Source organism: Hippopotamus amphibius, chromosome 12 (genome assembly GCF_030028045.1).
Source record: "Hippopotamus amphibius kiboko isolate mHipAmp2 chromosome 12, mHipAmp2.hap2, whole genome shotgun sequence".
Classification (NCBI taxonomy): domain Eukaryota; kingdom Metazoa; phylum Chordata; class Mammalia; order Artiodactyla; family Hippopotamidae; genus Hippopotamus; species Hippopotamus amphibius.
Window position 1 is genome coordinate 61,702,401 of NC_080197.1, and position 24,781 is coordinate 61,727,181.

At 33.3% G+C, this 24,781-nt stretch overlaps 1 protein-coding gene across 1 annotated transcript in view; it reads right to left on the reverse strand.

Moving 5' to 3' along the window:
• The window catches only part of ETNK1 (ethanolamine kinase 1), a 54,232-nt gene that overhangs the window by 18,727 nt on the left and 10,724 nt on the right, over window positions 1-24,781 (reverse strand). The window contains exons 2-4 of the mRNA XM_057701861.1: window positions 17,089-17,348; window positions 9,664-9,804; window positions 4,987-5,129 (exon numbers count right to left, since the gene is read on the reverse strand). Coding sequence (XP_057557844.1) covers window positions 4,987-5,129; window positions 9,664-9,804; window positions 17,089-17,348 — 544 coding nt within the window. The remainder of the gene's footprint in view (window positions 1-4,986; window positions 5,130-9,663; window positions 9,805-17,088; window positions 17,349-24,781) is intronic.

A 24,781-nucleotide genomic window follows, 5' to 3' on the forward strand; every position in this document is an offset into this window, starting at 1 on the left:
TATGATTGAACATACACTGGGACTGAATGTATGAGTAAAGAAAAAACACTAAACTTAGTAACTATTTAGGTAGCTCTTCCTTAACAGTTCAGACTTTCACAATCTAAGTTTTTTACTACCTGATATAGGGATACTGTATTTTATACTAAATAGTGATCCAGACTACAAGTTAAAACAAAGTTAAGATTATCCTTCATAACAATTCCACCCTGGAAAATATAGGTTAGCAAATAAAAAAATAAATTTAAATTTTAAAACAAAACTAACAAAAAAACTCTTGTTAAAACACCAATAAAATAACCACAACCATAACAATGCCTTTTTATGAATAATAATACAGTGGATAAGATTTAGAGTCAATAAAGTGACTAAGAATGGTGACTCACCCATTTTCTATTTATATTGTTTAAAACTCTAAAGAAAAACCTGGCTTACTCTGTAATTTCTTTTTCTTCCACTCATTTGTATTTCCTTAAATAGCTGTAAATCAGCTTCTTATGTTTGCTGACAGAGAAAATAATCAATGGCAGCTATTTAAAGTTACATATTAGGTCTTCATGTGAGCTTTTTATGAAGCTTTTTTGAATGGGGGAAAAGGAGAAACAAAACAGCCAACAATAAACATTCTGACAGCATCAAGACATGAGACGACAAACTCCAAAGCTTTATCAATTACTTATAACATGTCAACAGTTAAAGGATTAGTTGAAATTAAAATATTAGATTTGAAGTCAGTCAATAAGCAATACTGAAATTTGTTCTACTTAGTATAAATTCTTTTTAATTAATTGCTGATTAATTTAAAAGATGACTGATAAGGCTTATCTTACAGTTCTGGAGAAAGAACCACTGCTTTTGGTTTTATTATATAACAGATTCTATCATCATATCATTAAGTATACTTTTCTTACCTTTTTAAGATGTCATTTCACTGAAGCCAAGGAATGGGCCGCTGTCTTACCAACCACCTAATTCCTGGCACTGACTAACTTTTCAAAAATCTTGACAGCTACCATCAACTTCAGAAAGGAAGCTTACTCTTCTCCCATATTCCTGAGTCCTGTCAACTGACATGATGAAAACAAGCAGAAGCAGTATTTCTTCTGTGATGCCTACCAGTTCCCGTAACATTCGCAGGTGACAATGCCTATAAGCTGCAGTGTGCTCATAGTCTTTGCGTGCGTATATGTAAGTACAGACACACATACATATATGCATTTTTAAACTTTAGTCACTCAAGTTATAGTTAAGATAGAATCTATAAATTGCACTTAAAGACAATCTGAATTGTCATCTTAAACCAATGAGTCATAAATCCTTCTGGCTTATATCACAGTAACCATTTCCACTCTTTCAGTATCAGATACATTTTGCATATTGTATCTCCTATAAACACAATGCAGGGGTTGGCAAACAATGCGTTCTCAACCCAAATCCAGCCCAGTGCCTGTCTCTGTACATAAAGCTTTATTGATATACAGCCACACATATTTGTTCATGAATTATATGAACAGTCTATGGCTGAGTTTGTGCCACAACACAGAGCTAAATAGTGGAAACAGAGACTATAATATGGGGCAAAAAGTCTGAAGTATGTACTACATAGCCCCTTACAGAAAATGTTTGCCAACTCCTACCACAGTATAACAGCTATAACTGAGCTATTCCTAGTCTGGTGCCATATACGTTATATGCATCATCGAAAATCTTGCCAGCAACCACCTGAAGTAGATATTACCTCCAAGTTTCAAATAAAGCAAATAAAAGTTCTAGACTATCAACAGTATAAGCACTTCCTAGAATGTGTTAAACATGCAGAGTCCTAAGCCCATCAATAGAATTCTTGTTCAGATGGTCTTGGATGGAGCCCAGAAACCTACATTTTTTTTCCAAGTACCCTAGATGATTCTGGTGCAGATACTAAAGGATCAAATATAAACACAATGAAGAGATAAAATGACATATGTAATACCATCTACTTCCATATGTGATTGAGCAGGAATCTGAACATAAGTGTGCTTGGTTTCAAAATCTATATTCTTTTTGACTTCTCTTTTAAATTACTTAAGACTTAAGAGTCTGACTACTCTTTTAAGGATATCTACTTGTAAGAGTTACTGAGAAATTTTTAATCTAACTACAAAATATAAAAACCTAAGTTATTATGGTTGAAAAGTACATGCAGAGACTTCAAGATGATCCGGTATCAATTCATGAAGTTTAACTAAAATTCATACTTCTAAGAAATTAAGGGTCTGAAACACAGTATAGACAAATACTGAATTTGATGATGCAAAAGCTAGTCCCATGGCTTTCATCTTATTATTCTTATATACATCATAGGTGGGTATAAAATGGTGAAGTCCTGAGCTCAAATCACATGACTGACTTAACAAGTGATGATAAATAAAACACATTTGTGAACATAATATGTAGCTTAATCATTCATTCTTTGTAGAAACCATCTTAATTTGAAAAAACTTAACACTTGGCCTTTAGATGCTATCACAAGGTAACAAGTTAAGGTAAAGAACTTTGCAGTCCATGTTTCTAATTTTAATGATCCTCCTTGATACTGTAACTATAAGTAAAGTACTAATGCTATGCTACAGCTCAAATATATATATTTTCTGCTTACTAAATTTACTAAATTTATATAATTTATCTTTTTTTAAGTATGAGGCATATTACTTCTCCTTATAACTAAAGACAAGTATGTCATAGTCACATTACTTCAAAATCATTAGCTCCTAATTTGAAACAGAATAAGAATATAATAAAAAGAACAAGCTTCTTGCCACATTTTCATGAGTTTCAGATTTTACCTGAACAACATTCCAACCATGTTTTCTTAGTGCTTATATATCAACTAATCACATAGGAATTGGATTTTTTTTTTTAATGGATGCTGCAAAGTCCAAAGCAGCCTTCCTAATGGACAGTATAAAACCATTGGTAAGAAAAAATAACAGAATATCTCTATAACTAACACACAAACATAACCACAAAGACAAGAAGAAACAAATGGTACATAATAGACTTCTATGAAGAAGGGCAAACTCTAAAAACTACATCAATGTATTTATACTTGTTGAACTGTCAGTTTTATTCTTCTGTGTAGGGAAGAAAAATCAGACACAAAAGTATTATGATTTAGGTAACTCTTGGCAAAATAAATAATGACAACCTCAAACTCTTAAACCCAGACTAAAGCATAAATATTTTATTTGAAAATATGAGAATTTTTCATATCACTAACCAGTAGTTTAGATAGGCAACTGATTAAATAAAAAAATAAAAATTCATTTTTTATACCTAAGACAATAGTAATCTGATTTTTTTGGTCCCTTATATTTTAGATAATAAACAAGTTTGTTCGGTGAAATGAATATGCAAAAGAAACTTATAAAATAAAAATATGAAAAGCTAAAATTATATTCCAAAGGAAATAACAGATTCTCTTACTTGCAGTTAAAAATAAAGCTGAGTGTCCACTTCAAATGTAAGATGAAGACCCTCACTTGAAATTGCATTATATAAAATAATGTGTTATTAGATCTTGCACTGAACTTAAAAGCTAATACATAGCTTTAATGCATAACTAATACTCTTGTCTCACAAATGGCATTGAGATTTGGTTACTAGTATATAATGTAGTACATATATACCATGACAATTATATATAATAAATGGAAAATAATAAATTAAAGGACACTGTCAAGGACTTAATGTTTTAGGGTACATCGGAAGTTTTAAAAAAAATGATTCCACACAGACTTCAAGACATTCAAAATAAAGATGTTAGCTCAGAAAATTTTTTAAAAATAGAATCTCTAATCCAAATTAAAATATCAAATATAAAAGGTACTTAAGCATGTTTTTGAAAATATGTGCTTCAGTCTACCACCCTTGACAGTGTTCTTTGGTTAGTTTTCTTCAAGTTAAAGTCAGTTACAAATATTAAAAGCTTTTGCATTAGAACAGCCTCAACTTACAATCTGATAAGAATGGTCATAAACAGTAATTTAACGTAATATGACCACTTAATCAGAATTCTTTGGCTTCAGTATCTTCGCAACAGCACACTTTTAATTCGAAATAATCTTCCAACTATGATACCTATCTACAAAACTGGTTTCCTACAAAATGCAATAGCTTCAAAGTTTCAAACAGACTTTTTGAATACTAATCTTTCAACCAAAATTGTGTTTCTAAAAAGTCAATGTAGTATTGAAGGGCATCTCCCATTTTAGCAACCAAACCTCAAACCACTTTATCCAATAATATAATACAACCAAGTGTTTCTTAAATATGAAAACAGAGAGAATTTGAATACAGCAAGACAGGAACAATCCCAAAAAACATTTCACCAAAAAGTATCACTGTCCATCTCAAAAAATGTTAAAACATTTTACTAAAGTGTCTTGATTATCACTTTAGTAGATAAACTTTCAGCAATTACGAAGAAAATTTCCTTCATCTGTGGCTCTCTCCTTAGCATCAAAATATCTAACAAATCACTATAGTAAACAGGTAATAGGAAACCTGGAGACATATTTGTTTCTAACACTGGTGTACCCCCCAACAATCAAAAAATTTCTACATTTATAAAACAGTGCAATGTCAGTTAGTTTTTCAATAACCCCCATTACAAACAGGTGCATTTTCAAACTATGAATTACCAAATATTTACAGTTAAATTTATAAATAAAGTCACTTTATCATTTTTCATTTAAAACTCTAATAGAAACCAAAAACTGTTTCTAATAAACCAATTCTAAGAAACACATTTTATACAACTATGCAGAGAATATACATTCCTAGTTTAGCCCAGTTACCACGACTTTGTAACCAAAAGAAAATGTTGAAGACTTCATACATGTTTTTAAACCTTGCATTTGAATTAAATTTATTGATACAAAGATCAAAGGACTGTTAAGAACATAAAGAAAAAAACTTTACTTACTGCTAAAGTCAAATACCTACCTTGTTTCTCATTGTAGATTATATTCTTACACAATAGGTCATTATGGCAAAGCACAACAGGTGAGCCCAGGTTAGAGAGAATCTTCTTCATCCAAGTCATTTCTTCCTGAAGAATCTGAGGGCTTGGGATATCACTTAGGAACCTTTTAGTTTAAAAAAAAAAAAAAAAAAGTTATATCTTGTTTATATTAATGGCAATATTTTTTAAAAGTTTCATTAAGGAATAAAACCTTTTCTTCTTTTCTTTTGGGTCATATACAACTTACTTTTTTTCATTCTAGTTTTATTAAGATATAGTTGACACAGCACTGTACAACTTTAAGGTGTACAGCATGATCTGACTTACATACGTCATGAAATGATTACCATAATAAGGTTAGTGAGCATCCATCATCTCATACAGATACAAAATAAAAATTTAAAAATTATTTTTTCTTGTAATAAAAACTTACGATTTAGTGTCTTAACAACTTTCACATATACAGCAATGTTAATTTATCATGCTGTATATTCCATCCCTAGTACTTATTTATAACTGGAAGTTTGAACCTTTTGCTTACTTTTCATCCAGTTTCCCTCTTCCCACATCCCACCTCTGGTAACCACAGATATGATCTCCTTCTCTGAGTTTGTTTGTTTTTGAAATATAAATGACCTACAGCACTACGTTACTCCCTGGTGCATGACACAGTAATTTGATATTTCTATAAATGCCAAAAAAATGTATTTTCAATAAGTTCTTTCCATTCAAATGCACAGACTTCTGAATTAAAATAAGCCAATTATTCTAAAGATTAGAATAAAGAAAAACCATTATAAAGAACTTAAACATAAATAAAAAGAAACTGAGCAACAGTTAAAATGCAGGACAGAAAAGTGAAAAAAATATATCATCACAAAATGGGGTGAAGGAATAATATATACATCTAACAGCTAACATTTCCTAACACTATTCTAAATGTTTTATATATATCTCCATTTTATAGATGGGGGAATCCAAGACACAAGGAGTTTAATAAAAAGAAGTTTAAGTATGTTCTTTAAAGTTACAAAGATAGTCCATTAAAGAACTAAATAAAACATTTATCTCAAGCTTGGAAGGGTAAATGTAGTATAAATCAGCTAAAGTCACATTTGAAAGTCAACACATATCTACTACTGATAAATTGACTCATTATTATAATGATAATCATATAATCATTAAGCATATAAACATTATGATACTATCATATGGTAACCATATCATAGAATACTCATCTTTACAGAGAATGCCTCAGTAGTCAGACTGGGAAGGGTGAGAGCTACTATGGCAAGAAGGATTAGCGATCATGGCTTTTTAGCCTACACTTGTTTCTGTACTATTTGTTGTGCTGTATTTGTAATAATTTGATAAAAATACAATGGAACAACAATAGGGTGCTACTACTAATTCCTCAACAGCACCAGCAGGCTTGCAAAATTGCTGTTACTCTTTCTCTTCTTCCCTAAATACTTCAAGCCAAGTTCTCTTCATTCTTTCTCTATACAGTCTCTCAAATCACCCCTTACATTTCCATTTTACAATAAAGATTCTGTATCACTGAGTTTACTTTAATGAATTTGCCTAGTCATTGTTCTCTCCACTACTACATTTTCTTCTACACATAGCTTCCAACAGAGATCCTCATATGCGCTTTTTAAAATGGTGTAATTATTCAAGAATTTATTTTAAAAGTACTGAGCTGAATGGAAATAACCGGATTCAAAGGATTATTAACATAATACAATCATGTACAGACAAAAAGGAATGGAAGAAAATATGAAAAATATTTTTAATATTTTAACTGTTTTTAATGTTTTAGTTGTGTATTTTCTACTGGGGCAAGGTTCTTTCGTTATTTATCACCACACCGCATCTCTAGCTTTACCCAAGTATCACTAACGTCAAGGATTTAAAGTAACCTTCTCTGAATAATAATAATAATATTTTTTAAAACAGCATCTAACATTTATTTAGCATTTATATGGCCAAGCATTGTTGTAAAAAATTTGTACATACTAACTCAATAATCCTCACAAAACCCCTAAAAGGTAAATATACTACCCTTGTTACTTCTGTTTTACAGAAGAGGAAACAGGTAACTTGTCCAAGGTTACAGAGCAGAACTGAGATTCGATCCCAGGCAGTATGGCTCCAGAGTCTTGTACTCTTACTCCACACAATACCATACTGCCTCTCAACTCTGCACCACTGCCATCTATTTCATTATTTTAAAGTTTTTTTTCCCAGAATCTTTCAATAAAATAGCTATTTCTTTTTTTTTTTTTGGCACACAGGCTTAGTTGCTCCGTGGCATGTGGGATTTTCCTGGAGCTAGGATCGAACCCATAGACCTCTGCATTGGCAGGCGGATTCCCAACCACTGCGCCACCTAGGAAGCCCATAAAATAGCTATTTCAAAAGAGGATTTTTTGGTTTTATATTATCACTTTCTGAATATTCAGCACACTGGACACACTTCCAGACGTCTGTCAATCCCAAAAGTCTGACAAACTATATGCAAATATAGTCAGACTCACACAAAGTGAGTCAAACTAATCTTTGAAATAATCAAGCTCAAAACAATATAGCTATTTTTTGCTAATGAATTATAAAAAATAAAAAGGAACAAGCAAAAAAAATTTCCACAGGTCCTGCTTACCTCTGTTGTCCTTAAAACAAAGACTTCCTGAATACAAAAGCTAAAGTCTTCATGTACACTTTAGATATAAAGACATAATGAAATTTCCAATTTTTGTACTAGTTGTAATCACACTATGTAAAAACATGTTCAGTGTAGTTTCTGAGAGGGTCCCAGCAGGACTGTACTCTGGGTGTTTGTCAAGAGTGGCCACATTGGTGGACTAGGAAGACTGAGCTCACCTGCTCCCACTGGTACATCAAGATCACAACTACTTACAGAGCTACTACTGATGAGAAAGACCAGAAGACTAGCTCTAAAGGTATTTTAAAGGTATAAAGACGCCACAATAAGGTAAGTAGAAGGGGCAGAGATGCAGTACAATCAAGACCCATACCCCTGGGTGGGTGACCCACAAGTGGGAGGATAATTACAATTGTGGAGGTTCTCCACAGGAGAGAGGACAAGCCCCACATCAGGCTCCCTAGCCCGGGAATCCCGCTCTGGGAAGACCAGCTCCTAGAACATTTGGCTTTTTAAGGGCACACTTTCAGGATAACCAGAGGGCTGTGGGAAACAGAGACTTCACTCTTAAAGGGCATAAACAAAATCTCACGTGCTCTGGGATCCAGGGCAGAAGCAGTAATTGGAAAGGAGCCTGGGTTAGATCCACCCCTTCGAGAGGCAGGAAGCAAATGGAGTTCATCCTGGGCTCGCAGACACTGGCAGCAGCCATTTTGGGGAACTCATTCTACCAGGAGGACGTTGGTCCTGGAAAGCACCACTTTGGTATCCTCCATCTAGCTTATTGGCACAAGGACCCAGCTCCGCCCTAAGCAGGCTGTTTTAGAACAACCTGGGCCCCTCAGGCAGTCGTCCATCCCGGGGTCTTGCCCCATCCACCAGCAGAATGATACCAGCTTCCAGGACACCCTGGACTCCAAAGCCAGCTGTGCCAGGAACCAGCCCTGACCACTGCGCGTCTCATACCAACTCTGGGGAACCCCAAGGCCCTGCAGCCAGAGACCCTGGGACCCGGCTCCACCCAATAGCAGACCAGCACTAGGCCCAGGACCCTCTGAGATCCCGGCTCTTTCCACCAGCAGGCCGACATTAGACCTTGGGCCTCTGGCCCCACAACCACCCACCCCAGACCCAGTTCTGCCAACCAGAGGGCCCACTAGCCCCCTTAACACTGCTGTATGTTATATATGAAAGTTGACAGAGTAAATCCTAAGAGTTCTCATCACAAGGAAAATGAATTTTTTTCTATGTCTTTGTGTATTTATGAGATGATGGATGTTCACTAAACTTATTGTGGTAATCATTTCATAATGTTTTTAAGTCAAATCATTATGCTGTACACCTTAAATTTATACAGTGCTGTATGTCAATTAATCTCAATAAAACTGGAAGAAAAAAACATGTTTATATATAATTTAGATTCCAAAAACTGATTTACACTTTTTTCTATATAAGAAATGAAATACTTTAGTCACTCTGACCCTAAAGTCCTACAAAAGCTGAGACTCCAGTAAATGAATTTTCAACCTCATTATATGAGACTTAAAACAGTCACAGTAAACTAAAACCACCCAAACGTTTTCACACTCCAATATTACTACACTGCCCCAGTGTAGATCTCTAGGCCCATTCAAAACAGCCTTCCTTTGGATAGAAAAAAAAATTTTTTAAAGGTCTCTATGGTCAACTCACACTATGAAAAATGTACCCATTCATAGTAAACTTTGTTTACTGCCAAATAAATGTTCTATATTTGTTTCTTGGCTCCCAACTTCCCCACTTTTACAGGGGTTGACTTTTTTTTTGAGTAGGCTGGGGAAGAGAAGCAGATTTCAGCAGTGCCTTCTGAGTCGAATTAATGCTTATTTTACTTAAATGCAAAGAGATAAACCAAACCAGATTTTATATACAGAAACCTTATCGTTATCTTTGAAACCCTCTATACAGAGCAAAGCAATGTAAAACCTAATTTCAAATGCAAAAGTAATTTTACCTTTTATTAATGTCTTCATCTGCAAATCCTGTGGGAATGAGAGAAAAATACTTTCCCATCTTTAGCCATAGGTTAGATTTGGGAATCCAGCCATTGTGTGCATGAATAGCATGGATTTTAGCAAGCTGACGCGCTATTAGCCTGTTTAAAAACAAAACAGCATAAAAAAGAAAGTGTTAAGCACCATACAATTCATATCTACTCATAGGTAAACTAAAATAACCAGGGTGCCTTTATAGCAAAACATGACTTATTTTTACCATACATAAATTCAAAAAATATGGCAAGTAAACTCTCACAAGGAGAGGCAAACAAATGTTTAAAGCATAAGCAGGAAGAAACACCTAAAATTAATACAGTAATTAAATATTGTGTCCAAAAGGGATTGTGTGTCTGGATATAGGCAGCCTATTTTGATTTCGCAATGTCTGCGACCAGCGGAACAATACACAACTGTAAATGATCTCAAGGCACATATCAGACATTAATTACTGATGCATTTAAATTACACTGAGTCATTTTAATTTTGAGCTTTTGAAGTCACTGAGGTTAAATGGCAAAAGGGACTAAAGTTAAAAGGTAAATGGGCAGATAAATAGGTTCTATGAGTTAATTTCTGTGTGTTAACAAATTCTCTGAACAAATGTTAGGATTTTATGATGTCAGAATCAATCTTGATATAACAACAAAACAATTTTAAGCTATGTATATTTGTGTCCACACTATCTTTGTACCTGTGGCATACATGTGGGATCTAGTTTCTTGACCAGGGATCAAATCCAGGGCCCCCTACATTGAGAGCGAGGATTCTTAACTATTGCGCCACCAGGGAGGTCCCAAAAAAACCTATTTTTACATCAATCTCTCATACAGTATTTACATAAAAAGCTAGGCCCAAATGAACATACAGTACTTTAAGCACCAGGAAACTTCATGAAAAAGCCAAGTGATAATAAAATCAAAACAAAGGAGAGTGCAAATACACACACACACACACACACACACATATATGCACACACACGTATACACACATATATGTGTATATGTGTGACACATATATATCTGAAGCCAGTAAAAACTGGTTTTAAAACTTTAAGGAGGGGAGTTGGGACAAGAGGCCTGAAGAAAGGTAATCCATGTTACATAAAACTCAAGGGGCAATCTATATCAACAGAACATTATCACCTAGAAATGTTCACTCAACAAATGAGACAAGTGATTCAGAAGGGTCACATATTAGAACAGGTATTTAATACCAACAAATTTTATTTGCTGTGAATTTTAAAAACGTCATTTTTTTAGTCAGTTTTATGAGTTTGTATGAGACCCTGATTTGCAAAACACAAAATGCAGTCTCAGAAGTAGTCCAAATATAAGTTATTTAGCTAAGAGTGACTGAAATGACAATTCTACGGTAAATACTTCAAAATGGCCACAACTCCACGGGGCTCTTACACATTAATGGAATCTGCTGAACATGAATAGCTGCTACAAGAAAAAGCACCTACTAATTTTGAGTGTCTTGACTTTTCTAGCGCAAAGGTGGCTAACTGGAGCTGAGCCAGGATTTGAAGTGATTATGTGATGCAAAGGCCTTTTCCACTATAGTATACTGCAGTAACACTGTACCGAATTAGTTGGGTGTTCATTTGACTTTGAAACCCTTGTATTTTAAGTCTAAACTTAAGCAAATCATTTCATTTCTCTGAGTCTCAGGTTTCTTACAAGGAAAACCAAATTACTGGCGTAATCTTAAAGCTCTCCTTCAAATCTAATGTGATATGCCCCTTGAATACCACAAAAAAATTCACATAAACATTTACTCAATTTAAACATTTAAGTTCAATAATGACAACAGGAATTTCACATTCATATTCATATATAAAGATCCTGTAGACTAACTTCCCATTTCATACCAATTCCCTACTGGTTATAATAGAAATATTAAATATACATAAACTATGGAGTGAAAGAGGCATTTTCCAAATGATATTTTTATCAAAAACTATCAAGTATTTTCTTCTTTGACCAAATTTCTGAAACTACAAGTGAAATTATAAAAATTATTTCTTATGAAATTTTAAAAACATTTCTGCATAACGTGATATATACCTACTCAAATGGAAAACAAACTAAAATATTAACCACCATACTATAGCAAAATTAATATGTGCAAAAAACTATATCAAAACTTAAGAGCTAATGATTAATATCTTCTAAAGTGAATTACAGATATATTTGCCCTATCTATAGGTACAATGTTAAAATAGAATTTGATTACATAAGGGACAAAGTTAATATTAAATGATCACATCATGCTTATATAACAGGCAAAAATATATTCAAAACACTGTTTAAAATGTTTTGTAGCATTTTCCTATATAATTAAAAAAATAGCAAATGATAATAGTATGGTTGAGATTGCTTTATCAATGTGACTGATGAATACTATCACTAAGTTATCCTACAAGGGGAAAAGACCATGCCTTATTCTTCTATCCTAGCATTCAGCACTAAGAGGAGGTACTTAACAGATATTTGATGAGCATGAATCATTATCTTGGCAACAGACTCAGGATACATTTAGAAACTTACCACAGTATTCTACCACTATTAGAGTTATTCTCAGGTGGATTAAAATCTATCCTGGATTTTTAAAAATCTCATATAATAAGAGTTGTGTCAAAATTAGTGCTTAGCTATAGAAAAACAAAGTGACCATCCATTTGAAATACTGCCTGTTCTTTGACAAGACACATCTTGTATAATAAGCCTTTTTTCAAAATCTAGAATTCAAGTCAATTTCTACAGGTCTCAGAACTACTGGTCTATCTTTTTCGTAGCAAAATTAGAAAGGAAAGGAAGAAAATCTATTATACAAATATTCTCATGGAAATAACAAATATGATTCAATTGCAAGCATAGCAGCTACATACGTAAAAATTAGACTTTGCTAACAGATTTTAAAACTTAAATAAGTTTTACTTACAAGTTCCATACTCATCTAAAATTTTTGATAAATTGGTCTTGAACAAAACATGCAATTTGTTAGGAAAATTTATGGTTTTTATTAGTAAATGAATTCAACAAAGTTACAGAATACAAAATTGACACATAAAATACTTTGCCGTTCTACATTATCAATGAACAATTCAAAAAGGAAATTAAGAAAACAATTCCATTTACAACAGCATCAAAAAGAATAAAATACTAAAAGAATTTAACCAAGGAGGTGAAAGATTTCTATACTTAAAACTACTAAACGGTGCTGAAAAAATTAAATACAAAAATAAATGGAAAGATATCCCATGTTTGTGGACTGGAAGACTTAATATTGCTAGGATGTCAATACTACCCAAAGTGATCTATAAATTCATGACAATCCCTATCAAAATCCCAATAGCATTTTTTGCATAAACAGAAAAAAAATCCACCCTAAAATTCAAATGCAATTTTAAGGAACCCCAGATAGCTAAAACAAGCTGGAGAAAAAAGAATAAAGTTGGAGGTCTCTTACTTTCTGATTTCAAAACTTATTACAAAGCTACAGTTATCAAAACAGAGTGGTACTGGCATCAGCCATACAGACCAATGGAACAGAAAGCACAAAAATAAACCCTCCAATTTATGATCAAATGATTTTCAATAAGGATGCCAAGACCGTTCAATGGCAAAGACAGTCTTTTCAACAGCTGGTGCTGGAAAAAACAGGATATCCACATGGAAAAGAAGTTCCTTAACCCTTTCCTTAAATCATACACAAAAATTAACTGAAAGTGGATCAAAAATCTAAATGTGAGACAAGAAAGATGGCAGCAAAGTAGAAGGACATGGAGTGCATCTCTCTTCACAGATGCATCAGGAATACATCAAAAGATGCAATAATTCCCAGAGAAAACCGGCTGAACACTAGCAGAAGACCTTGGACACCAGAAAGGACTACAAAGATCCCAGCGTAACTGGGTAGGACAGAAAAAAAAAATCTAAATGTAAGAGCTAAAACTATAAAACCCTTAGAAGAAAACATGGGGGGAAGCTTCATGACACTGTACTTGGTAACAATTTCTAAGCTATGACACAAATAGCACAGACAACAAAAGTAAAAAGAGATAAACTGGACTACATACATCAAAATTTAAAACTGTGCATCAAAGGACAAAATCAACAGAGTGAAAAGGCAACCCATGGAATTAAATAAAGTATCTGTAAGTCATATATGTGATAAGGGGTTAATATCCAGAATACATAAAGTACTCTCACATCTCAACAACAAAAAACAATCCAATTAGAAAACTGGAAGAGGACATCAACTGACATTTCCCGCAAGAAGATACACAAATGGCCAACAAGCATAATAAAAGATGCTAAACATAACTAATCATTAGGGAAATAGAAATCAAAACCACAAGGAGGTGAGATACCACCTCCTTGCAATTAGGACGGCTAGTATCAAAAAGAACAAAATAATCTAAGTGTTGGCAAGGGCCTGGAGAAACTGGAACCTTTGTGCACTGTTGGTGGGAATGTAAACTGGTGCAGCCACTATGGAAAACAGTAAAGCAGTTCCTAAAAAAATTAAAAATAGAACGATCATATGATTTTATGATTATATACCCAAAAGAACTGAAAAAAGGGTCTCAAAAAGATACTTGCACACCCAGGTTCATAACAGCATTGTTCACAATAGTGAAAAAGTAGAAGTAACCCAAACGTCCAGTAATAGATTAATGAATAATAATGATAATCCAAGCCTATACATACAATGGAATATTATTCAGCCTGAAAAAGGAAAGAAATTCTGACACATGCTACAACATGGATGAACCTTGAAGACATTATGCTAAGTGAAATACGCCAGTCACAGAAAGACAAAAGTATGATTTCACTTACATAAGGTACCTAGAGCAGTCAAATTCATACAAACAGAAAGTAAGATGGTTGCCAAGGCTGGGGGTAGGGGAGAATGGGAAGTTGTTGTTTAATGCATATAAAATTTTAGTTTTGTAAGACAAAAAAAACTGTGGTGCTTGGCTGCACAACAATGTGAATGTACTTAACACTATGGAACTGTATACTTAAAAAATGATTAAGATGGTAAATTTTGTTATGTGTATTTTATCACAGTTAAAAATGAAAAATGTTAATTAAATAAATGGTCATAAGAAAGAATACAGTTCTTAAAAAGACCTGATTGAGCAATTCAATTGTTTTCTATTAGTAAATTTTATATACAATAGGAAAAAAACTAAGTAATAAAAAATTAAGATTTCTGATTTTCACTATCATACATTGGTCCTTCTTCTACGGTCTCAATAAGATAAAGTTTTATTGCACTAACATCAAGGCAAATGCTACTTTAAATTCCACACTTAATAAAGCCAAATGTTTGAAAATCTCAAGGCTGCAGAGAATCGCCTCAAATACCCACTAATACTCACTAATTGCTCCTCTCTTGGAAGCTTTTAAAAAATTAAAACAATAACAGGCATTTTTTGAAGTTGGAAAAAAAATTCCTAATCCTACCATCCCAGCAGAATTTCTTTTCTACAAACTCCCTTTGAGTTTTCACATAAGTAAATTATTGCCTGACTATAGCCACAATTCAACTAGTAAGCTGATTTTTTCCTTAGTCCTGCATCAGATATTTTGCATGTTTTAGACAATATTCAATAGTAACATAACACTTACTTGTGCTGATGTACCTTAGTTATATCCAAATATAAGAGCTGTTATAACACAATCAAGCATATCTTTCTTTTATGACATCCTATATACTGCCCTATTGATTTCCAAAAGAGAACATTACCAATTTTACTTGCAACCCACAGTGTACTGGTTCCACTACAATACCCTCAGCACTGAAAGCTGATGTGTTTTAGTTATGCTTCTGGATAAATGTACAATAACATTTTAAACTGCATTTCTCCCATTATGTTTGTTGCTGAGTGGTTTTAATTACACTTTAGCCAGTATTCCCAGCAAGAGGCAAGTTTTAGAGAAATATCTGATGAGAAAATTCCTGAACATCTTTGAATTTTAAAAAAATAAATAAATAAAAACAAAAGGTCTCTGCAATACTTGACTGCTAAGAAAAGTTCAAATAAAAAGATCATGATAAACTTCCATAAGTTGAATTACTAGTTAAGCATTAGCCTGATGCAATTCATCTTTACCTATCATCTCCCCTCAGACTCCTCCATGCTCTGCCGCATCCTTTAAAGTCCAACTCAAGTGTTATCTCAGTTAAACACTGCCTAATTTCCCAACTATATCACAGTAAATTATGTGTACTTTTTTGGAAAACCTTTTCTGTTCCTGTGTATTAGCTATTTAGCTTATTTTTTTCCCAAGGTTATTGTCTGTCACAGACTATAAATTACTAGTAGAGCAGCTGACTGAATCATTTTTCCTCCCCTAGACTAAACAAGAAATACATTCCAATGCCTTTTATATGCAAAGGAGATATTCTTTATTATAATCATAATACAGGCAAGTAGCTATGTCTGAAGAAGCCAAAGCAGGAGAATACCGTGAGCTTTCATCTATGGCTCAAGACCCTTCCGGATGTTGGTGAGGTTAAAAGTATTTTCATAAAGTATTATTTACCCTTTTCACTCTCATTTTCTAACAAGTGCACAGTATAGTTTTGAGAAGCTACATGAAGTGGTGTGATGATGTCACCATGTTGACTGACAGCTAAAAGAACATGCACTTGATAATCTTTCATCCTAAAAACTTTGCTTTAATTTCTAACATGGTAAACATTGATAAACATAATTCATATAAACAAAAGCTCGTTGGGTCCTCAATAACCTTTAAGAGTTGTAAAAAGGTCTTGAGACCAAAATGTTTGAGAACTTTTGGTTTAAACTATGAATGAACTTGCTGTTTTCAAATCAAGCCCATTTATTAGAGTTTTCAAAAGCAGAAAAGAAAATTTTAGCAATTTCAGAAAAATGAGCAAACACATGCAAGACATTATTCTTACAGAAAACATAATGCTTTGAATTAAATAAAAGTTTAAAGAGTAACAAAGAAGTGTCAACAGAATTAAAAGAATCTTAGTAAGGAAGAACTCTGAAACTATGAGCAACTGAGTAACAAAACTTAGTAATAAGAAATGTCCAATGCTTTGATTCAAGCACTACTTTAAAAATTAAGAAGCCTTAACCACCTGTGGCAGGCTAATTCAAAACCTCTCGCAGTCCTTTCTTCTGCAAAGAGTTAACTATGAGAATTCAAATAAAAAGGAAAGTTTTTTCTTTAACAAAAAAAAACAAGACAAAATAAAACCCAAACAAAAGTTTCTAAATTAACCAAATAGTTGCCTAAAGAAAGAAACGGCAGTTTTAAAAAAACATTTCCTTAGTGCACCTAATACTCTCATTTTTCAAAAGGAAAAATTAGTTAGGAAAAGAAACATACCTGAAAATGGCAGGGTTGCAGACATGCTTTGGATCCAACGCTTCTCCCTGTATAAATTCATAGCACAGTCCATTATTGAAGGTACAGTAGAGCTGTGGTGCGCAGCCGTGAGCCTGCAACACTCGGAAACTCTTCACTTCCTCATCTCGATCGACTAACAACTCAGTCTTATTGCCGTAAATTCTCACCAGGACTACGTCCTCCATCGTATTACCCACATAACAGCCAATAAGTTTATTTGTGATTCCATCTGTGAATAGCTGCCCAAAAAAAAAAAGAAAAAATGGGGGAAAAACAATTATTTACTTTTAAGAAAGGAATAGGAGATAACTTGAAAATCAGTAACTACTAAATGAAAGAAAATATCTACTTAACTTTTGAATACAATTTTGCTTAATATGTCTATAATTTTAATTCTAGATTTAAACAAAACAGAACACTACTGTTTAAGTTGTGTTGTGCAACACATACATTCTCTCTCTCCTATGTCTAATAGATTGGAAAGTCTCTGAGAGTGGGAAAGTGGCTCTCTTACCAGCATAGTATATGACATAAGTCTTTAATAATGTTCACAAGTTTAAATATACAAATATAATGTACCATAATTTATATTATAAATTTCCAATTTATAAAAAACTCAATATTAAATGTTATTTCCAAAGATTACTTAACATAATATGCATTAGAAATTGTTTTAAATATTCAGGATATAATAGTTTAAACTTGAATGCTACAGCTAAAGAAAAAGCACAACCTTAATTAGAGGAAGATAGAGAGGTAACTAGAGATTTCTCAGATATTTTCTAAAAAGGATTTTGGGGACTTTTTAAGAGTTTTAAGTACATAAAGTTCTTTTTTAGATTTGAGTACAATGGTATATTAAAAAGCAAACAGATGATTAGCAATGTTAGTTCTCTAAGTCTATTCAAAAATTGTAACTTTCATTTTCCTCTATACTAATTTGACACTAAAACTAACTTTCTATTTACCCAACTATAACTCACAGCTTTTGGAAGCTCTCAGGTGGAAGAAGCGATAAAAGGCACAAGTGAAAGTAAGCATTAAGGATATTTTTCCCAAGACAACTGGGAAAAAACAGGACTAATGGGCAAAGGATAAGTTTTAAATGTACACACATTTAACTAAGCCTGAGAGAGGGTAAATGTTTCTATTTTGATAAGAAATGTTGTAATTATAAATGACATCTGAAAAGGCTTTAGATCTTATTTACTTATCCTTATTCACCCAATGCAGATAAATTTTATGAACTAATATGAAAAGATTTATTTTGAATATCTATGCTTTGGAGGTACGCAGAGACATACAAACTTTGCTTTCCACCTATATTTCAAAAAGATAGTATGTAGGGAGACACTGACAAGAGGCATATGCCCTTTAAATTCCAATCATCGTTTTATTAAAATCTATGTTGAAAGCACATTGTTTCTTATTAAAATGCCATATCAACTCACACATATTATTCTGTAACTCCTCCAGATGTCATGTAGAGATAAAATATTTCAATTATGGTAATAAAGTTTGAGAAACTAACATTCTGAAATGCTCATAATGAATGACACTCTACACTCCTCAAAAGCCAGGAGTGAAATCTGTTTTCTACATCCTTCTAGCAAATGGTAAGGACTTAATACTTAAACACTAGCTTGTCTTCTTGATCTAGCATATAACAAATTCATTCTTTCACTCTTGCCAATAATAATAAATTTCTTTAATTGTGCATGCTATATTGTACATTTATGTGTACACACAAACACACATACAAAGACATATGCACTTACAAGGGCTAGAAATGGATATTACTAGATATGATTATTGAACACTATACAGACATTTATAAGGATGACAGTCACAACTCCAATGACACTAACCCTAACATACTCTATTGTACAAAACAGCCACATATTTGCAATGAAATGATAGTCACAATAAATCCTTTTTTCTGGGGCAAAAAAATAAATATATGAATAATATAACTTCATTTTTAAAAGTATTTTATGTATAAATAAGGATAAAATGTCTGCAAAGATATCCAATAAAAATATTAGGTAGTTAATTTAAATCTTGTCTCCTGTTTTCTTGTTTCTCTCTAAGTGGTTTAAACTTTTCTCTTTGGCCTTATGTATGTTTTCTCACTTTTTTTCCTGCAGTCAATCTAGTTTACGTGTGAAAAAATTAAATTAGTGAGAAAAACAAAAGGAGTCCAACAGCTAGGAACTGACCTGGCACACAAAGCAAGGCCTGGAGAGTCTGTTCAACATAAGCAATTTCACGTAACATCAATATCAGATGAGGCCACTCTGTGACCATAATGCATCAAACAAAAACAAAGCCACTCTGCAATCATGTCTGAACATAGACAAAACTATGAATTTTTTCCAAACCACAAAAATGAGCAAACATCCCCCCCGCCTATTTTGGCTAATGTGAGGGACTACTCTTCCTTCTCCAGTCACAGCTTTGGTCCTGCTTCATTCCTCCAGTCCTCTAGGCAAGATAAGTTACCCACACAGTCATAGACTTGCCCCTTTCCTTCCTGACAGCACCCAATCCAGAAGAAAGCCTTGCTTCCTTGAACCCTCTCCCAAATCACCAAATTCAAATCTTATACTAAGTTCTAATACCCACATACCGAGGGCCCCACCATAATAAACCCAATTTGTTCAGCTATCCTAATGATCTCTTGATGGAAATTTCTGACTTCAAAGATGCACGGATAATGCTTTTTGCTCTTGAATGGTTTTCACCTCATATATAAACCAACAATTAATTCCAGGTGCTTCAGCCTCCCAAAACACACAATTAAAAATATACTAGGCATATGCCAGGTATGTATACTATACTAAACACATACTAGAAATATAAATTTCCATCTCAATGAAGGGGGGACAAAATTAATACAAATGTCATGGAGCTCCTTTTCACAGGGTTTATCCTGCACAGTTTGTCAAGTATTTAAGAGTACTAGTTCAGAGGATAAACTACAGAGCAAGAATACTTGACTGTAAATTCTAGCTGTGTTACCTATTAGATAAGCTGAGTAACCTTAACCTGTATGTGTTTCATTCATCTCATTTTTAATATCAGCATATTAGAATCTATAGGTTTTATGAGAATGACAATATACACAAAAGCACTTACAACAGTTCCTGGCACAAACTAAGCTCTTATCAAATATGTAGATAACTACACATTTAAATTTGAACACAAGACAGCAAAATAATTCATGATGAGATCATAAAAGTTAATAATTAAGACAACATCTGTGTTATAGATTACCCTAGACTTATGCTGCTACACTGGTACCACCTAGCAAATCTTAAAAGCAAGACCCAAAAGATTCAAACTATTTCCAAAAGACTATGAAAACTATCAAGTGCCTAACAAGGTAAAATTCACAGTGTCTAACATCCAATTAAAGATTTTCTAGCATGGGTAATTCCCAGGCAGTCCAGTGGTTAAGACTCCCTGCTCTCACTGCAGAGGGCAAGGGTTCAATGGTCAAGGAACTAAGCTCTATCACAAGCCCGGTGGCGCAGCCAGGAGGAAGAAAAAAAAAACCACAACAATCTGGCTTGCAAAAAAGGCAGAAAAAGACAACACACGGCAGGGGGTGGGAGTGGGGGGGGTTCAATTTATTGAAACCAACCAGAACTGACACATGTTAGCTAAAATTAGCAGATGTTAAAACTGTATTCCAAAAAGGATGTTTTTTATTCTATAACAAAAAATTAACCAGAGACACTGAAGACATAACAAAGACCCAAATCAAACTTCTCAAGATGTCTGAAGGGGAAAATACACTAGATGGGATTTAACAGTAGGTTAGATATTGGAAAAAAAACAATTTGGCAAACTTGAAGACATAGGAATAGAAACTATCCAAAACAAAATACAGAAAATTAAAAAAAAAAGAATTATCAAAGAGAGAGAGCAAAGAGCATTCATTAGCTGAGAGACTACGTATAAAATCTGAGTCCCCAAAGAAAGGAAAAAGAGTATAGAAAAAAATTTTAAACAAATAATAGTCAAAAGTTTTTCAAATTTGATGAAAAACTATAAACTCAAGACCCAAGAAGCTCAACAAGCCTAAGTCAAAGAAACATGAAGAAAACTACACCAAGGCACCTCATAATAAAACTGCCTAAAACCGGAGATAAGTTATTTAATGGAACCAATTAATTTTATCTTCCATTCACTCCTGCACATTTCAGAGTCACCTTGACCCCTCCCTCTCCATCCCCCACATAAAATGTGTTCTTTCTAGGTAATTCTTAAATCCACTCATGTTTCTCCATCCCTACTTCTACCACCCAAATCCAGGACCTTACCAATCTCTTATTTGCAGTATTTTAATAACCTCACTGGTCTCCCTCATGCCAGTTTAACCACCCTCCCACCTTCCAAAAAATTTCACTCACTAACTACCCACCAGAATAATCCATCTGAAATACAAATATGAATATGATGACTGGGAACCTTCAAATGACTACACACTGTTTAGAGGATAAAGTTTAAGTTCCTTAGGGTATGCAAGTTCCACAATACCTCCCATTATCTAGCAACCTACCTGGCAAATTCACCCTTCTTTTTCTTCACCTCACTAACTTCTAACTTCCTTCAAAATTTCAACACAGGAGTTATATCCTCCAGAAGACAATTCCTAAACTCAGATAAGAGATAAAATACTTCTCAGTGCTTGCCATTACCCTATATCTAGCATTACTAAAATGCACTGTAGGGACTTCCCTGGCAATTCAGTGGTTAACACTCCACACTCCCAACACAGGGGGCACGGTTCCATCCCTGGTCAGGGAACTAAGATCCCCCATGTCACACGGTGCAGCCAAAAAAAAAAAAAAAGCACTAATTTCTTAATTACATTTGCCACTCCATATTTACTGTGAGTTCCTCTGAGATTTGGAACACACGAAAAGAAAAGAAAAATAAAGGTGAAAAATAGGAATTTAAAAGACAGGTCAAATAGCAAAAAAAAGTAAGATGATAACAGTGAAAAACTCAACCATATAAGTAGTTATATTAAATGTAAAAGAAATTAAATAATCCATTTAAAAAACTAAGCATTTTTCATGCTGCTTTTTATAAGAGACATGTAAAAGAAAGCTGATGTAGCTATACCATATCAGACAAAATAGATCCTAATGATACATTCCAGGAGATAAAAAGAGACATCTTATAATGATAAAAGGATTGATCCACCAAGAAGATAAAGAATTCTAAATTTGTATGCATACTATAACATAACTTCAAAATATATATAGCAAAAATTGACAGACTAAACAAATTCCACAATAATTGTTTGAAACTTGAGCACCTCTCTCAAGAGCTGACTTTTTAAACAGGGAAAAATCATTAAGTATATAAGGGAGCTGAACAACAGAATTAAAAATCCAACTTAACTGACATATACAGAACACTGTACCCAACAAGAGAATATGCATCCTTTTCAAGTACATATAAAATATTACCAAAATTGACTATAGACTTGATTATAAACCAAGCCGCAATAAATATCAAAGGATTACAATCATTCAGAGTATTCTCAAGCTACATCGAATATGAGGTAGACATTGATAAAACACCACACATACACATATACACACCTCAAATAAAAATGGTTAAAGTAGTAAATTTTAGGTTATTTGTTTACCACAATAAGGAAAAAAAAACCTTAATATTCTTCCACTCATTTGAAGTGAAGCAACACTCATCTAAATAATCCATCAGATGAAGAAAAAAACTACAATAACTACAAAGCATTAGAAAGCATTCTAAACTGAATGATAACAAAGTTCACATTAAAACTTGTAGGTGCTTACAGGGACATGTAAATAAAAATATTAAAAATAAAAAAGGCAGAAAATTAGTGACCTAAGCTTCCAGGCTCAAAAAGCTAGAAAAATAATAGCCAATTAACTTTCAAGAAAAAAAAAGAATTAGGAAGAAAACAAAAGGGCAAAATTATCAATAAAACAGAAAAACTCAACAGTCAAAAACTGTTCTTTGGGACTTTCCTGGCCATCCAGTGGTTAAGACTCCATGCTTCCAAGATGGAGCGTGAGTTTGATCCCTGGTCAGGGAACTAAGATCCCACAGCAGCACAGCCAAAAACAAAAATAAACAAAAAAAAAACAAAAAAAAACAAAAAAAGCTATTTTTCCAAGATAAAGTTGAAAATTTCCATGCAAAATCATCAAGAAAAAAAGATACAAATTATCAACAAAGAAGTGAACTTTATTACAGTAAAGTATACAGTATAGACATATATTACTATAAACAACTCTTCCAAAAATAGACAAAAAAGAAACAGGTCCCAACTTGATACCAAAACTTGTCAAGGGCATTATAAGGAAGGAAAATTAGAGACCACTCTCTGTCACAGTTGCAAAAATTCTAATCAAAATATTGGCAACTGATACTACAATACACAAAAAGAACACACCACAGCTAAATGGGGTTTACTACAGGAATGCAGCAGTTTTTAACATTCAAATTGTTTTCAAAAGTCGATGAAATTGAGCTCAATAACAGAACAATGGAGGCAAATCATGTAACCATCATGAGATGCAGAAAAGTACTTGATAAAATTCAGCACTCATTCATGATGAAAATACTTGGCAAACCAAGAATAAAGTGAAACTTCCTTAATCTGATAGCATATCCAAAGAAAACCCACAGCAAACACACCTAACAATAAATTATTGAAAATGTTCTCCTTCAGATTGAGAACAAGGCAGGGATACCCACTATCACCTTCTATTTCAATATTGTGCTGATGTACTAGCCAGTGCCGTAGGACAAAACAGAAGTAGGAAAGGAAAAAACAAAACTGTCGTTATTTGCAGATACAGAGAAAATGCACAAAGTATCTATATTAAAAAAAAAGTTAGAACATGTGAAAAATTCAATATATTAATATATAATCAACTGAATTTCTGTATACCAACAGCAAACCATTTTTTAAAATTATATTCTTTAGATAATATCAAAAAGCATCAAATTCCTGGGGGGAGGGGAATGTAATGAAAAATGCAAGATCTCTACATTGAAAACTTCACAAGATTGAGAGAAACTAAATAAATAAATGGAATATACCATATTTATAGATTGTAAGACTCAATATTGTTAATGAATTCTCATCAAATATCTATAGATTCCACAAAAATATCAATCAAAATCCCATCTAGTTTCTTTTGTGGAAATTGAAAAGCTGAGTCTACAATTTACATGGCAATTTAAAAAGCCAAGAATAGTCAAGGCAATTTTAAAGAACAAAGCTAGAGTCCCAAACCTAGGATTATAGTAACTATATCATACCAAGACCTAGAAGCAAAGCTTGAGTGTAATCAAGACATTGTGATACTGGTGCAATAACTGACAAAACAGACCAAAGGAACAGAAGAGAATTCATAAACAGACCCATATACAGTGCCACCTGATTTATGATAAAGGTAACACTATAATGGAGAAAAAATGGTCTTTTCAATAAGTGATACTGGATCGACTGATAGCCATTCAGAAAGAAAATGAGTCATGACCCCTTCCACCTTACACTATAAACAAAATGTAAAACAGCAAAACAATAAAGCTTCTATAAAACATAGAGGAATATCTTTATGACTTTGATATAGGGAGAGATCAAGACATAAAACAT